The 17,302-nt window shown below is 47.8% G+C and overlaps 1 protein-coding gene across 2 annotated transcripts in view; it reads right to left on the bottom strand.

Annotated features, from left to right (window-relative positions):
• Window positions 1-17,302, bottom strand: part of CDCP1 (CUB domain containing protein 1) — a 55,213-nt gene that overhangs the window by 22,622 nt on the left and 15,289 nt on the right. For both annotated transcript variants that reach the window (XM_036095866.2, XM_036095868.2), the window contains exon 2: window positions 3,036-3,245. In XM_036095866.2, the coding sequence (XP_035951759.1) occupies window positions 3,036-3,245 (210 nt within the window). The remainder of the gene's footprint in view (window positions 1-3,035; window positions 3,246-17,302) is intronic.

The following is a 17,302-nucleotide window of genomic DNA, read 5'->3' as shown; positions in this document are numbered from 1 at the left end:
GCTTCTGGCCACTGGAACAGGAAACCTTCCCACCCCTAGTGCTGCTCCAGTGGGGGGTCTGAAAGGACCACCAACGCAAAGTGGGATCACGGGAGAATTTCAGAGCTGGCTAGGACCTCCGAGGTCATTCCCACCCGAGCTCTCAATTTTGCAAGGCGGTCCTGGAGTCTGGGTGACAAGTGTGTTTGCGGTGCCTACGATCCCAGGACGAAAGCCCAGGCTGTGTTTGGTCCACCAGAGTTCTTGCCAACACGTCGTGCTGACTGATCCATGAAATGGGGTCAGACGATAAGGTGACGAAGGTGGTTAAAGTTAGATTTTGCGGGTGGGTAAAGATAGGACCTATTTTTAGGAGCTCACGGAAACTTCATTATATCAAGCCACCTCTGGGGCGCCTGGGTGGCTCAGTCGGTTAAGCGTCTGCCTTTGGCTCAGGTCATGATCCCAGGATCCTGGGATGAGTCCCGCATCGGGCTCCCTGCTCAGTTGGGGACTCTGCTTCTCCCTCTCCCAGTGTTCCTCTCCCTGCTCGTGCTCTCTCTCTCTCAAATGAATAAAATCTTAAAAAAAAAAAAAAAAAGCCACCCCTGCCAGGGCTTTCCAGCCACACCTCCAATGTGCCCAGGGCCATATGGATTAGCTCTTGCTGGGCTCTCGTGGGATCTCTTAACCCTCTTTAGACAGTGGGTTTTTTGTGTTTTTTTTTTTTTTTAATGTTCTGGCACATTTTGATTTTAGGGTTGTAAGAGCCTTATTATATGAACTATGAAAATCCACCTCCTTCGGTGCTCTAGAACAGGGGTCAGCAAATCACAACAAATGGGCCCAGTCCAGCCCAATCCCTGCCACCAAGCATAAACATGTGGGACATCACTGCCCAGATGTCTCCCTACTATCTGTGGCTGATTTCATCCTGTAACAGCAGAGCTCAGTGGTTGGGAAAGAGACGATCTGAGATATTTACTACCCAGACTTTTACGGAAAAGGTTTCCCAACCCTCCTCTGGAATGGTTTAAATATAAGAACTTATCTTCTCCTTGAAGTTTTATAGGATCCTCTATCAAACCATGTCTAACTAACCCAAACCCTGTTTTCCTCCACCTTGGACATGGTTTCCAATCTCCTCCTTGGTTATTTATTCAGGTCTCCTAACTTTCTAGGAGTCAATCTGGCTCATTACATTTTCCCTGAAAATTATTCCTTTTATTCAGATTTTCACACTTATTATCATAATATTGTACATAGTCTATTTTAGAAATTGCCTCTGTAAGGGGCGCCTGGGTGGCTCAGTCGTTAAGCGTCTGCCTTCGGCTCAGGTCATGATCCCAGGGTCCTGGGATCGAGCCCCGCATCGGGCTCCCTGCTCAGCAGGAAGCCTGCTTCTCCCTCTCCCACTCCGCCAGCTTGTGTTCCTGCTCTTTCTCTCTCTCTGTCAAATAAATAAAATCTTTTTTAAAAAAAAAGAAATTGCCTCTGTAAATGTCATTCAATCAACATTTATCCTTTCAATGCTGTATATCGGTATGTTCTCTTTCTTTTTTTCCAGGGGACTAGTCAGAGATTTGTCTATTTAATTAGTCTTTACAGAGAACCATGCCTTAGCTTTAGTTATCAGATGTAGTTTTAAAGCTGCTGATAAGTACTTTAATTTCTCTCTTTTTTTGAAGATTTTATTTATGTATTTATTTGAGAGACAGTGAGAGCAAAAGAGAGAGAGAGAACAAGCAGGGGGAGTGGCAGAGGGAGAAGCAGGCTTCCCGCTGAGCAGGGAGCCCGATGCGGGACTCGATCCCAGGACCCCGGGATCATGACCTGAGCCGAAGGCAGACACTTAACCGACTGAGCCACCCAGGCGCCCTCCTTTTGTTTTTCTGAACTTCTTCCTAAGGTTCATTTTACTCCCTTTTCTTGCTTATCTATTGCCTGATTCATTTATTTTCAATGAAAGGCAAAAGAAATTTTCTGGGTACGGCTTTGATTGGATCCCAGATCATGTTCTCCTTGTTGTTAACTACATCCAGGCTACTAGTTGGTGTGCCCACAAAGAAATTGAATTTTGAAAATTTGAACAACCATAGTTTGTTACCTTGTGTGTCAAACATTTTTAGTCCATTAGTTTATATCACCCTCAAGAGAGCCCTGTTGGTTGGTACAATGATTCTTATTTTACAGAAGAAAAAACCAAGTCACAAAGCAGTTAAGTGACTCATTTAAAGCCACATGATGAGCTTACACAATCAGGAGCCTGAAGCTGGAAGCCAGACCCAGCTCCCTCAGCCTCAAAGCTGCTGCTTTCCCCACTATGCCTCCTGGACCCACCTCCCTACCATTATGTCGTCAACCATCCAATTTCCTTCCTTCCTTCCTTCTTTCCTCCCTCCCTTCCTTCCTCCCTCCCTCCCTCCCTCCCTTCCTTCCCTTCCTTCCTTCCTCCCCTTCCTTCCCTTCCTCCCTTCCTTCCAGATTTTTTTAAGTAATCTCTATACCCAATGTGAGACTCGACCCTACAACCCCGAGGTCAAGAGTCGCGCACTCCACCGACTGAGCCACCTAGGTGCTCCTCCAATTTCTTTGTCTTCCGACTCCCTTCCTTTTTGCTCCTCGTCAGCAAAATTTTAGCTTAAAATTTAATTAGTTTAAATTTGAATTAAATTAGCTTTAAAGTTTTAATTTAAAAAAACTTTAAACTTCAGTTTAAAAACTTAGCACATGAGCTGGAGCATCCCAGACCTGAAGGAAGCTCTGTAGCTCCGTCAAGAAACAGTGTGGCACAGTGGCTGGCAGGCAGTGGAGGCTGAGCACCTGGGTTCTTGTCCTGCTGCTGCTTATTAGCTACGCTATCTTAGGCAAGTCACTGTCTTTGCGAGTTTCTCATAGGGCTGTTTTGGGGATTCAACAATGTAACCTGTGTAAAGCGTTGAGAACCACGAACAGCCACATCACAGCTAAACAGAGTGTGGAGTTTCGGCATTACAGGCTGGTTTAGGACTGGAAAGAGAAGCAGGGAGGCCAAACATTCGTGAGTGTGTACTTACCAATATTCTTCTGGATCTCAACGACAAAGTGATTCTCTGGGTCGTGGCAGCTGAAGGAAAAAACCTCTTTTTCTCCAGGTTTGATGGTCAACGAGGTTTTATGTCTTTTAGAACTGATGATGTAACAGGGCTTCACTGGCAGAGGTGGGGTCCCAGGCTTTATGAAAACCATAATGCCACTTCCGTGTGGCAGGGCAATCTCAGAAGCTTCTGGAGGAAGGAGGAAAAACAGAGTGAGCAGGATGATTTATTTAGGTCTCCAAACTTGCTGCCGTCCCCTCTGCTGGTCTAGGAAGGACGCCCTCTTTGACACCTTTGTTCCCTCCCTCCTGGTCTGGGGGGGGTGGTCTGATGTAACATGACAGTGTTGTCCTTACCAATGGGAAAGAAGCAGCCTATTGCTGATGGGTGTTGACAAGTGTCTCGTTTCCTTTATTAATTTTTCTAAAACTTAAAACCACTAGACCACAGCCTAGATGCTTTGAGCAGTATATGTTCATACCCCACCTGTGCAGCATTAAATAGCAATCAGAGAAACTGCCACACCTTGTCAATATGACTGTAGACAAAAGTCCACGTACAGAAACTGTCTCTCTCTACAGGGACGTATTTGTTTGCAAAGAGCTGCTGTCTCCTCCCCTGAGCGCTTCACATGCCCAGTATATATATATATATACAATAGTGGAGGCTAGGAAAAAAAAAATTTTTTTTAAAGATTTTATTTGAGAGAGTGAGTGCACGAGCGGGGGGGAGGGGCAGAGGGAGAGGGAGAAGCAGGCTTCCCGCTGAGCAGGGAGCCCCACGTGGGGCTGGATCCCAGGACCCTGGGATCACGACCTGAGCCGAAGGCAGACGCTTAACTGACTGGGCCACCCAGGCACCCCTAACAATTTATTTTTTAAAATCAACTTTATTGAGATAATTCACATACATTAAAAAGGGCCCACTCCTTTTAAGATATACACGTGACCACCACAACAGTCAAGATATAAGAAATTTTCATCACCCCTAAATATTCCTTTAATGTCCCTTTACAGTCAACCTCGGCTTCTGGTCCCAGAAAACTATCCGTTGCCTGATCCAGAACTTCACATAAACAGAATCCTACAGCATATTCTCTTTTGTACCTGGTTTCTTTCTTTCTTTTTTTTTTTAGATTTTATTTTTATTTATTTGAGAGAGAGCACGTGAGAGGGGGGAGGGTCAGAGGGAGAAGCAGACTCCCCGCTGAGCAGGGAGCCCGATGTGGGACTCGATCCCGGGACTCCAGGATCATGACCCGAGCCAAAGGCAGTTGCTTAACCAACTGAGCCACCCAGGCGCCCTGTACCTGGTTTCTTTGCTCAGCATGTTTGTGAGTTTAATCCATGTTCCTGCAGGGATTAGTAATGTGTTTCTTTTTACTGCTAAGTAGTATTCCATTGTCCGTATAAACTCCGGTTTATTTATCCATGCACCTGTTGAGTGACATCTGAGTGCTTTCTAGTTTTTGACCAGCCATGTGCTTTAATTTTATCAAAACTGCTGGCTGGCATGAAAGTTCTGTGCATTCCCCCACCCGCCCCCATGGGAAGGTATGCGCGCACCTGCGTTCCCCGGGCCAGCAGCTGTGTGTGATCATATGTTGGGATTTTTGTCAACTTCTTCTTGAACCTCTCTCCCCCCTTGTTCGCTCTGCTCTAGGCTGACCAGCAGCTCTTTATATAGTAGTGGAAATTGATCCCTCAGTCTGTGATAATGAACTGCAAATATTTTCTCCATTTTATCAGTGAGACCTTTACCCTCTTTGGGCCTCTGTTCCATCGTTTGTAAAATGAGGGGGTTGGGCTAGAATAATTCTACGTTTCCTGCCAGCTCCCAGTCTATGATCAGTACCTGACTGAGGAAGAAGTGACTGTGCCGCTATCAGCATTCCCGACTACTGCCCGGCAGCGACCCACCGGGATACCTGCTCAGTTGCCTTCCCAATTTGGCTTTCAAGCTGGCTTAAGTTTGCATTTTTGGAGCAAAATGTCCTAATCTCTCCAACTTTGGCTTGTACCCCTCTCTGCTTTGGTCACTGTGCTCAGGCCTCCTTTGCCTTCTTTCTTGAACACACTAACCTCCTTCCCATCCCCAGGGCCTTTGCACATGCTGGTCCTGATTCTAAAAACGCTCTTTCTCTAGCAAGAGCTGAGTCCTTTTTGTCATTCCAGTCTCAGCTCAAAGGTCATCTCCTCAGAGCGGCCTTCCCTGAGCAGCCCCCTAAAGTGTTCCCCTCACCTCCCACCCCCAATCTTCCCGCTTTGTGTCCCTCCCTGCTTTAGTCCTTGCCTGAGAGCACCGTCTTCCTTGTTCATTTGTTCTTGGTGCCCATGATCAGAATGTGAGCTCCTTCCTACCGTAAGGCAGCAGGAATTTGCTTGCCTTTTTCAGTGGTAGCCTCGGGATCTAGACAGTGCCTGGTGCCTGTGTGGAGGCAGAAGTTACAAGCCTCTCAGTGGCTCCAGGGAAAACTCTCCTCTCCATATTCTTGCCTCGGCTGCCTTTGGATATATCTCACAGACATACCCCCACCCCCGGATTTCAGTTTGGGCTAATCAATCTTGGTGGGAACCAGGGGCTCCGAGCTTCTTAATTAACAGCTTCAGAGAGAGAAAACACTCTCCGAGGCAGAAGCTTATATATTCCAGTGCTTCATCTTCAAGCAGTGTAGCCATTTAAAATCTTGAGAGAGAGAGAGAGAGAGAGCTGGAGGCCCAGGGGTTCTTGAAGACATCAGATTAAAAAGAATCTAGCTCCGTGTTCAGAAACCCAGTTGTCAGACTGCTAGCCAAGCAGTGTATGTCAACCTTGTGTTCTTTTTTCTGCAATCGTCAAAATGTCTTAGCATGCTATTTACAAAAAATTCTTGGAACACCCAGTCTCGGAAAGTGTGGCACGCTCCCTCGTGGCCTCCAACCCTGGGGCTCCAGCGGGGCTAATTCATGGTCAAGGGAAGCTGCGTCCAGTCTCAGGGCTGCAGCCCTGCTAGCTAGATTATCAATTTCTTCCCCATTCTTATTGCTCCTCTGTGTTTACACCCGTTGGCCACAGCATTTTTTCAAAATTCCTGACTCAGGGGCACCTGGGTGGGCTCAGTCAATTAAGCCTCAGACTCTTGATTTCCGCTCGGGTCATGATCTCAGAGTCTTGAGGTCGAGCCCGCATTGGGCTCCATGTGAGCGGGGATTTTGCTTGGGATTCTCTCTCTCCCTCTCCCTCTGCCCCTTCCCCCCATCCTCCCCCGTGCGCATAAACGCGCTCTCTCAAAATAAAAAAATTAAAAAATTCCTGACTCTACAATGATGATTATTGTTATTTTATTTTTTTTAAAGATTTTATTTATTTATTCATGAGAGAGAGAGAGAGAGAGAGAGAGGGAGAGGGAGAAGCAGGCTCCCTGCCGAGCAGGGAGCCCGATGCGGGCACTCGATCCCAGGACCCTGGGATCAGGACCTGAGCGGAAGGCAGCCGCTTAACCATCTGAGCCACACAGATGGCCCCGATTATTGTTATTTTAATTAAGTGTTAGACCCTAAGCAGATCAGCGGTTGCCTGTGGGGGCAGGGGATGGAGGGGGGGGGGCGGGGAGGAGCCTTTGTAGGACCAGAGGACCTTCTGTATCTTGACCGTGGAGGTGATTACACATTGTACACAGATGCCGCAATTTATCAAACTGTACACTTAAAATTGGTGAAGTTGATTATATGTAAGTTATGCCTTAATAAACAAAAAAGAGGGAAGAACTCGTGTTAGGAAGATTGTGTTTCTACACAAAGCAGGCACTTAATAAATGAAACAAGGAGTAGTCACGACCATAGTTAAAATATGGTTTAATAATATTTTGGGGTGGGCCTTGTTTCTCTCATGGTGTGTGTAATATTTTCAGATATCTTTAAATTAGATTTCGGGAACAAGGCTGATCTCACCACAATGCCTCTGCTCAGCTTTGCCTCCTGCTTGCAGGCAGGTCGGTAACCCCAACTAATTCTGGGTGTATGACAATCTATTCTATTCTTGATGACAGTCAAAGAAAAAATGGATGACCTTTTTTAGAATATTTTTTTTCTTTTAGAATTTTTGAAATCGTGTATTCATTTCATAAACATTGTCAGGGTTCATAATATGTTCTAGGGGACCATACCTGGTGCAAATGATTTAACGACAAAAATCGCTGGAGTCCCAGCCCCCAGGGAGTTAATAGTCCAGACGAGGGGTTTCTTCTTGTTTTTTTGTTTTTTAAAGATTTATTTATTTACTTAAGAGAGAGAGACAGAGAGAGAGAGAGCAGGGGGAGGGGCAGAGGGACAGAGACAGAATCTCAAGCAGATTCTCCGCTGAGCGCGGAGCCCGAATAGGGGCTCGATCCCATGACCCTGAGATCATGACCTGAGCCAAAACCAAGAGTCAGATGTTCAACTGACTGAGCAACCCACGTGCCCCAAAGCAAGGGGTTTCTAAATGGTCTCTGGAGGGCTTCAGGAATGATGAGGTCCCAAGGTCCAGTACGCCCACCATGAGACATGGGAATCTGTATTGGAAACACTTTGTTTCGTCTGTGGTGGGAGGTAGGGATTCACTTTACTATTTTTTCCCATATGGAAAGCCAACTGTCCCAACTCTGGTGATTGAACATACCAATCCTTCCTTCACACATCGCTAATGCTACCTGTTATTTATATTTTTTATTTTGGGTCAAAATAACCCAGATTTTCATTCTAACTCATTTTGCAAACCAAGAAAATGAAAGTTTGAAAGGGGGTGATGGCTCACTTCAGGTGAGCATACTTTTATCATCTCACCATGTTCCTTTGTTCTGCTCCCAGGTAGCCAACCCAGCACATTCCACTGCCCAGCCATGGTTCACAGCTCTCCTTCGGTACCCCGCACCAGAGAATCCCCACCCAACTTCCAGGCTCATCGTCCAGAGGAGACACATGCGCAGTAAAGCCCAAGCCCACCCACCTTTGCAGCAGAAGGGGATGATTTACATGACGGGCTGTTTCCTGGGGTCACAGCCAAGGACACATCACCCACAGGACTGCCCCTCTCATCCTCAATGATGTATATACTAGCAGAGCGGGCGGATGGGGGGTGAGAGGCTAATGACCCAACCATGGACATGCTTGAATTCTGGACTCCCCTTCCCCACTCCCCCCCAGCTCTACCACTCAGTAGCAGAGAGACCGTCACTGCTTGAGTAAAATAACTTGTAACTTATCGCAGATGTTCCGAGGTTGAGAACGAACATGTTGCTTGCACATCTCCCTCTCGTACACTCACCATCATTAATCACACCTTGAAACTGGAAATCCCAACGCTGGAATAAATCTCAGTTGCCCACCACAGCCACCCCCCACCGGGTCAGCGCAGGTGAGTGCTTGACAAATGCACTGTAATTTAAAGAAAGTGGTTGGGTGTTTTCTCTTTTAGCATCTCTTGCTTTTGCCTCCCCAGGAACTTGGTATTTCTCTGGTGTCGTATTTTGGAAGATCTATTACCCGGGTTCCCAGAAACTCAGACAAAGCTCCAGATTCTGGCATGATTTTGAGGTCTTCCAGGTGGAAAGAAATCCAAGCCAAGCCTCGCGGAAGCAGTGTGTGGGCTCCCAGGCTCTGAGCGTTTGGGCAGGCTCCCAGGCACCGAGCTGATGCTCATGAATCACACCTCTCTTCTTCACTCTCCTGCCTTCCGACCTCTCCTTATTAGGACAACTTTGTAGTTTCTGCCTCACCAGTGGCTTCTCAGGTGGGAATTTCCAATTGTTTTAATCACCATTCATTATTCACCATTCATTAATCACCATAGCACAGGATATTATACAAATAGCCCTGTTATTTCTTCTCCCTGCCATCCTATTTCTTTGCAAGGGAAGCACATGCAAGGAAAAGAAACTCAAAGAAGGGGATTCCACCAGATACACACTGGGGAAGTTATTTGCTCTCAGATTTGTCAAGTACAGTTTAAAAGACTGACACCCATGATTTAAACATTTTTAGATGGGTCAGAACCAGCTGCCTCAATTCTGGGTGTGGTTCCCTGGGGGGCTTGGCTTCCAGGCACTCTCCATCCACCAAAAATGGACCAAACAGTTCCCAGCAGGGCCTGGGCCCAGCCTGGGCACCCGGAGACACCTATTAAGACAGATGATGCCCTGCAGGAGGGCCCAGGATGTCGAGGGAGACAGAACGCAGAAGTCAAGTGGTATAATCGTGAATCAGCGTGGCTGATCAGTCACTGCCTGCATGGGAGTCAGATTCCAAAGCACATCTTTAAGGGGAAGAGTCCTTCTGGCCAAAACACCCCCTTCCTCTCTTAGGAAGACGTCTCACTGCACGTCAACATCCCTCTCTCAAGTCGACTGGCTATAGCTGTTGTTTGCTCATCCGTGGAGCGGATCTCTGCTTCTCGGGTTGAGCACCAAAGCAGTGATTCAATTTTAGGCGCCAGGTTTGCAAAGTACATTTTGTTAAATTGGGGGTGATCCCTCAGAGCATGGCACGCTCAGACCATGAGAGCCTGAGGAAGTGACACGAGAAGGGACGGCACTTCATCTGTCCAAGTCACATCCACCCTGGGGGGACACTCATGCCGCTTATATGATCTCCCCTGCTTTTAGTCTTTGCAGAAAGCAGTTGCTGAATTCATGTAAGCTCAGTATACATTTGGCTGTCTGCCCCACCAGACCCCACCTGAGAGTCAGCAACTTGAAGGCACCAAGGAGAGTCAAGGTACTCTGAAGACACTGAGGGTCCGCTATTCACTGTGGTGGTCAAGGAAGGCTTCACGTAGGAGGCCTAACTTAAGATGGGTCTCGAAAAATAAATAGGAGTTTGCCAGCCAGGGCTAGTGAGATGGATTTCAGGAAGGTTAGGTGGAGGGAACAGCAAGTGTAAAGACACAGAGGTATGAAGAACATGGCTCCCTCGGAGCCACTCCATGGAGTTGTTTTGGCTGGAGGGCAAGGAACATGCAGTAGAAGAGGGGGGGAGACAGAGGCAGGGGACCGGCTGGGAAGAGGCGTGGTCGCGGCCCTGGAGTTGGCCCCCCTCCCCGGGGAACCAGCATAACTTAGCAGCTTTGCATAATGGTTAAGAGCTTAGATTCTAGAATCTTGACTGTTTGGGATCAAATTCTGGCTGGACCACTCACCAGCTATGTCTCCTTGGGCAAATTCCTTAGCTTCTCTGTGCCTCACTTTCCTCATCTGCAAATGGGGATAATACTGGCATTGTTTTAAGGACTAAAAGAGTTAACACCTATGAAGTTGCTTAAAACGGTGCCAGGTAGTGATCAAGGTTAGCTGTTATTATTGTTGATCGTGTAAAGCCCAGGGCTGGGCAGGGACGAGGGGGAGGCAGGTAAGGCTCCCCCTGGGGCAAACTTGAAGGAGGCATTTAGTCTTGGGTTGTGCAAGCGTGAAGGTCTCCTTAGCTCTTCCACGGCTTCCCTGCCCTGGCCCGGCCCTATTCACTGCTTATCAAAGCCTTTCTATTTGTGTTGACTCATGGGACTCCAGCAACCCTTTGCAGCTCAGAGATGTGACCTCACTTCCCCATGTTTGCTGAGCACAGGAAGCAGAGGGGACATTCTGGTTTGACCCCAGCATCCCTGCGCTGCCCACTCTCCTAGGTCCCACACTGGGCTGCCCTCTAAGAAGCTGTCAAGGTCAAGTGAGCCAGCAGGTGGGGAGGAAGTGCCACTGTTTTTAGGACACTGACACCCGGGCATCACCACCAACACAACCCATTCAATGGGGTCTGCAGTGGGGATGGGGTGCCAGACTGTCACACCACCAAATTCAGAGTCTTACTCATCCCGTGGGCCTGGGGCAGTGAAGCCTGCGGGCAGAGGCGGGACACCTGGTTTAGACACCCTAAGTCCATATGGCATCAACTTGGCCGGGTCTATTTACATCCTGGTGAACTGAAGGGAAAGTCTTACAATGGCAGGGAGTCACCCATCTGCCTCCCTGGGAAGAATTAATTGCTCACACTCACACAAAACAGAACAAGACACAAGTTGCTGTTTCAGGAACTAATCCATCTCCCTTGGCTGAGAAGCCTCTGGAGTCTAGGCACCGGGCATGCCTCCATCATAATTAAAATGAACACCCAACGAGTGATCCTCATGTGCAGCCTCCATGCTTGTATTCAGTAAAAGTATTTCTAAATCCCAGCACCACGCCACAGAGTGGGTTCTTTTTTTTTTTTTTTTAAAGATTTTATTTATTTATTTGAGAGAGAGAGAATGAGAGAGAGCGAGTACATGAGAGGGGGGAGGGTCAGAGGGAGAAGCAGACTCCCTGCCGAGCAGGGAGCCCGATGCGGGACTCGATCCAGGGACTCCAGGATCATGACCTGAGCCGAAGGCAGTCGCTTAACCAACTGAGCCACCCAGGCGCCCCACAGAGTGGGTTCTAATATCAATGCCCATTTTGCAAACGAAGGAGCTGAGGCTGAGAGCTTAAGCCATCTGTCCAGGCGTATTGGTTAGTAAGAGGCGGGGCCTGGTCCTGTGTCCGAGCAGTCGGACAGATGACCGCTCCACAGAGCTGGCCCTGTCCGAGGAGTTCCACACTCAGCCAGGAACTTCGTGATGAGACTGGTTTGTTCTCACCGCCGGTCCGTCAGGACGGAATAAAGCATGTCCCAGATGCTGGCTCTCCAGGGATCTCCGGGATTTCAAGAGGCAAAGATGTTTGTTTAAAATGGCTAAATAGGCACCCTGCAGTAACTGAAATCATTCGTCATGTCAAAATAATTGACAACTGTCACCTGAATTTAAACTTAAGATTTAAAGTTCCCTGGAACTCGAAATGTTTGGGATGTGGTTCCTTTTTTGTGCATCTTTTTGGACAGGTCCCAGCACAAGGATGCGAGGAAGGGAAATTGGCATGTTTAGGTGCTAACGGTTCTTCTGCAGCTTTGGGGGCAGTCTGCTTGGGGCTTGTGGGATGGGAGGCATGTGGCCAAGCTGGTGGCAAAGGAAAAGCGGCCATGATTCAGGTAGAGAGCACCGGGAATAAAGGGCTAGTGCCAGGTCTTTAGGGAAAGCACCTGTGGAAGTCCCGATCCGTGGGCTCACTTCCTGAGACCACTGTCAGCGAGACTCAAGAGGCAAAAATCAGACCTCAGTTGAGGAGAAGCTCCCAAATCCCCATCTACTGAATTTCCTTCTCGTTTAGTTGGAGCGGATGAATCTCAACCCGGGCCTCCAGTTTGGCGTGGCAGGGAATGAATGCTCCTGGGTAGAGACTCTCGCCCATTCTTCAGTGGTGTGGAAATCAAGCAGGACCTGATAAGGCACACCACCACCGCCCACCACCACCTCGTCTCCTTTTCCACGCCACCAGCCTCCCCCCGCAGTCTGGCTGGGACAAAGCAGCCTGCTGCAGGACAAAGGGATGTGGAATGATGGCCGCCCACCAGGCAGCCCCACGAAGACGCTGGGGCAAGGGTGGTGGTCGGGGCCGGGCTGGGGGGATGCTTCAGGCTACTGTGGGAAGTCTGGAGGAAGAGGTAGGTAACGGGACAGGTGACCATTCTCCAGCTCCAAATAGCACGGGCACCTCCCAACTGAGGATGCTGGGCCACGGGTGGCCACAAGAACTCGCCCACCATGCTCCCATTAGAGCTTACGGGTTCTCCAAAGGTAAGGGTCACACTTAAACCTCATGCGCTAAACACTGCAGTGATCAGCTAGCCTACTTGGACATTGACCGCAGTTAAAAATAAAAGGCCTGGGGATGAATACCTGCCACTTCCCACCAGGGAAAGGGTGGAACCGTGACACAGGACCGCACCGGGGAGGTCAGGGCAGGGAAGAAAGTGGATTCCAGCCACAGGACGCAAATGATGAGCTGCTGTCCAGCACGTGCCAGCCTACGAAGAAGAACAAGGCTGGGCTCGCCTTCCTGAGTCACATCCGGGGATTTCAGGGTTCCAAGGATGTCACGTTCCCACCCCCTGGGTGAAAGAGACCCCATAGTTCTCTTTAAAATAGTTTACCATTTCCATGGCTCTGAGAGCAATCCTAGAGGACATGGTAACCTAAAGTTCAAAGGGCAATGTTAAAAGCAACCCCGTGGGTCTTCCTAGTCAATCCAACTTGCTGGAACGGTTTATCAAAACAGGGGACTGTTAGGTCCACCCATTCACTTCCTACTCTTAATCCCCAAACTCTTTAGGAAAGAAATTGATGCTCACTGATGCAAGTTGTTTATTTTCTAAAGTAACTGAACGATCCTCTGAAGGGGACACTAGCAAGCAACTGTCTGCAGGGCTTGTGTTTTGAATTATTTCTCTAAAGTGGTGATGCATGTGCAAATCCAAACCTTTCTGCTGTATCCTTCCCTTTTATGATCAAAGAAAACACACCCTATTAGAGATGCACTTTAGAGACCCACAACCAGGCTGCCGACCGTCAGGGCCAGAGTCTGGAGCAAATGGATACATTGTTGTATAAAACTTTGGGACTGTGGCCAACCCAAAATGTGGACTTTCACATTTCACTTCAGATTGAATCAAACTGCACCGGATGAAGGAATGATTTCAAAGAGGGCCACAGAGGGACAAAAAGTTGCATCATAACGGACTGAACGTGGGAACTGCAGAATTAAACAACAAACATAACTCAGCTGATGACCGCTGTGAATAATTCATGATATGCTAACATGCTATAAGGCCGGCTTAAATCACATTTACATTTTATGAAATGTTAAAAAGATTCATTTTGTCAGACTCTGAAGTGTGAGTTACCAGGCCGTGAAAGTCACTAAAGATCACAAGGATGGATGGGGAAAGAATCAGAGGAGCAGATCGAAAAACCCATCTGTATGCATGCTCACGTTTAGAAGCTGCTGGATCTCCAATTTCTTCAGTGTTTCAGCCCTAGAGCACTTTGTTCCAATGGCCTTGCCAGTAGAGATTAGCTGTTCAGGTCCTTTGGATACAAAGTTAGCAGGGAGATGGTTGCACAAGAATCCATACACAAAAGACTACATGTTGTAGGATTCCATTTGTATCAGCTTCCAGAAGACAAAACCAATCTGTGCTTACATGTCAGAACAGTGATAGGGAGACAGGTATTAACTAGGAAGGGGTAAGAGGAACAACTCCGGGGTACTAGAAGGATACACACACATGCACACGTATATGTGTGTACGTACATACATATGGAAAATGTATCAAGCTGTATACTTAACATTTATGTATTTTCTTGTATGCCTCAATAAAACAATTTTTAAAACTCAAAAAAAAAAAAAAAAAAAAAGGTTATTTGAAACTTGCCCTGATGAGAGGCTCAACCCCCCTTCTCTGTCCTTCTGGGCATGTACCGAACCCAGCCTGAGTCCCACTTTGTGCCTGCAGAGTGCTGGGCACAGGGTCTCATTCACAAATGATTCAAAAATCTCTGCCCCCCAGGTCCTAGACTCTTGCAGAGCCTCACACTCCTGGCTACAACCAAATGTTGTTTGCCCAGACAAAAGCCTGTTGGCCTCGGATTGAAGCCTGAGGGGTCTGAACCAGGCAAGTGGTGAGTTAGGCTTGTGGGACCCCGCCAGAGCGACCCTGTGGGGTGTGGCAAGTCTTCCTCTGAGGATAGGGTTAGAAGCAGATCCACTGGTAAGGACATTTACAAAGCAAGCCTTGGGATCGAAAGGTGCTTCACTGATTTTTTTTCTTTTTTCTTTTCTTTTTTTTTAAAGATTTTATTTATTTATTTATTTGACAGAGAGAGACATAGCCAGAGAGGGAACACAAGCAGGGGGAGTGGGAGAGGGAGAAGAAGGCTTCCCGAGGAGCAGGGAGCCCGATCCTGGGATCATGACCTGAGCCGAAGGCAGACGCTTAACGACTGAGCCGCCCAGGCACCCCTGATTTTTTTTTTTTCTTAATTGTGGTAAAAAAGACAAAAGAGAAGAGACTACTCATCCTTCCACTACCCATAAATAAACCCCACAAATATTTTTTTCCCATTTTAAAAATTGTGGTAAAGTATACATAACAGAAACTTTACCACAGTAAACCATTTTTAAGTGTACAGTTCAGTGACATTAAGTATAATTATGTTATTCTGTGACCACTGCCATCATCCATCTCCAGAACTTTCCCATCTTCCCAAACTCTGTCCCCATTAAACACCAGCTCCCTGTTTCCCTCCCTCAGCCCCTGGTGCCCACCATTCTGTCTCTATGTATCTGGCTCCTCTGGGGACCTCATATAAAGTATTCAGTATTTGTTCTTTTGTGTCTTGCTTATTTCACGGAGCATCACGTCAGTGTGCTTCACTTCTAAACCCGAGAATTGCTAACCACTGATTTGAATAACAACCAAAAATTGAGCAAAATGGCACATAGGCTCCAATTCATACATACACACAATATTCACTTTTGAGAAGGGGGAGAAATTTTTCTTTAAGCGAAAAATGATGTCAATAACTAGAAAACTCAAAAGATGGCAGAAGGGTATGAAAAAGAAGCAGGGGCACTTCTCTGCAAAGTGAGCAGCTGGTCAGAACGTCACTCAGCCTGCTAGCCATCAGCGCTCAGCGACCTTGACCTTCTCGGTGCTGCAGACCCAACGATGGGCTACCATGACCAGCGTTCTAACAGGCCTGCATTCCTTGGCGATTAGGAGCAATAGACAAGAAGACTCTCTTACTTGTCTGAACAAAACCATGAATTGGTTAAACTAAAAATAAGTTTAGTTTCAAATGGGTTTTTCCAGAAGGTTATATGAGCCCATTTCCACCTTATTATTCACCGTCCCTCAAAGCTAATGTTAAGAGATGGGGTTGGGAGGGCAACGGGGAAATGCTTCATTATTAAAACATCTACCTTTGATTTAGTTCAGCCTGCAGCTTTGAAGAGCCGCTCCTGGGGGAGCAGGGAGGGGCAGCAGGAGAGAAGGTTCTATTAAGGCCTGACCTGTGCTGGGGGCCACTTGAGTCTTGCCCCCATCACTCAGCCCGATGCGCGTAACACTCCCTGCCTCATGAACCAAGTCTCTCCAGTCATCCCTGGGCCCGTGCTTGGCTGCGCTGCTTGGGAAAAGCCATCTGACTTCTTTAAACTGTAGGGTTCTCATCTGTACTATTTGGTCCCAAACATTGACTATGCGGGACTTCTACAAGTACTGCAGTGACCCTATATGTGTGAAGTGGAAAGAACAAGGCCGCGCTGTTGGTAGGCCCTCATCTAGAGATGGCCCGCCATCACCTCCATCCCCCCCAGAGGGGACAAAGCCCCCGAGCCCCTGAACCCTCTGGTGGGCAGAATTTCAAGATGGCCCCAAAGATGTGCGCTGTGTATGTTCTCTTCCCCTTGAGTGTGGGAGGGACTCTGAATATTATGGGATATCACTCATGTGATTAGATGGTGTTGTAGGGCCAGGTGAACACTATCCTGGTGGGCCTGACCTAATCAGTCGAGCAACCTAAAAAAGTCTGGGCTTTTCCTGGAGAAAGAGAATTGAAGTGTGAAAGGAATTCGACTGGTAGAGGTGGATTCTCTGTAGCTGGTTTTGAAGATAGAGGGGGCCACGTGGCAGGGAGTGTGGGTGTGGGAAGCTAATTGCTGTGAGCAGGCTCAGCTTTCAGCTACTGAGGAAAGGGGGACCCCAGACGTACGGCCACAAAGAACTGAATTCTGCTACAACCATGTGAGCTTAGAGGAGGACCCGAGCTCTAGATAAGAACACAGCCTGGCCAACGTCTTGATTTTAGCCTAGGGAGACTGAGCAGAAACCCATCCACATCATATCTGGACTCCTGACCTACAGAACTATGAGCTAATTAATGGGTGCTGTTGTAAGCCACTAAATTTGTGATGATTTGTAATGCAGCAGTAGAAAACTAGTATAGAACTTGTAACCAGATGGGGTTCCAGGCAGGACCTGCTGAGCTGCTCAAGGAAAGGGGTTTGGATGAATATATGGTATTGTCTAGGACATGGATCCTTCCCTTCTTCGTTTTTAGAGATTTATTTATTTAACAGAGAGAGAGAGAGACAGTGTGCAGGGAGGGGCAGAGGGAGAGAAGCAGACTCTGCTAAGTGCGGAGCCCAACGTGGGGCTTGATCTCACAACCCTGAGATCATGACTTAAGTGGAAATCAAGAGCCGGATGCTTAACTGACTGAGCCACCCAGGCGCTCTGGAGCCTTCCCTTCTGAGCTGAGTTACCATTATGGTGTTATGTCAAGTGGACAGCTTTTCTGGAAGTGTACATCCACGAGGATGTCTA

The sequence above is a fragment of the Halichoerus grypus genome, chromosome 1, assembly GCF_964656455.1.
Source record: "Halichoerus grypus chromosome 1, mHalGry1.hap1.1, whole genome shotgun sequence".
Classification (NCBI taxonomy): Eukaryota; Metazoa; Chordata; class Mammalia; order Carnivora; family Phocidae; genus Halichoerus; species Halichoerus grypus.
This window is presented reverse-complemented; position numbering and strand designations above follow the sequence as displayed.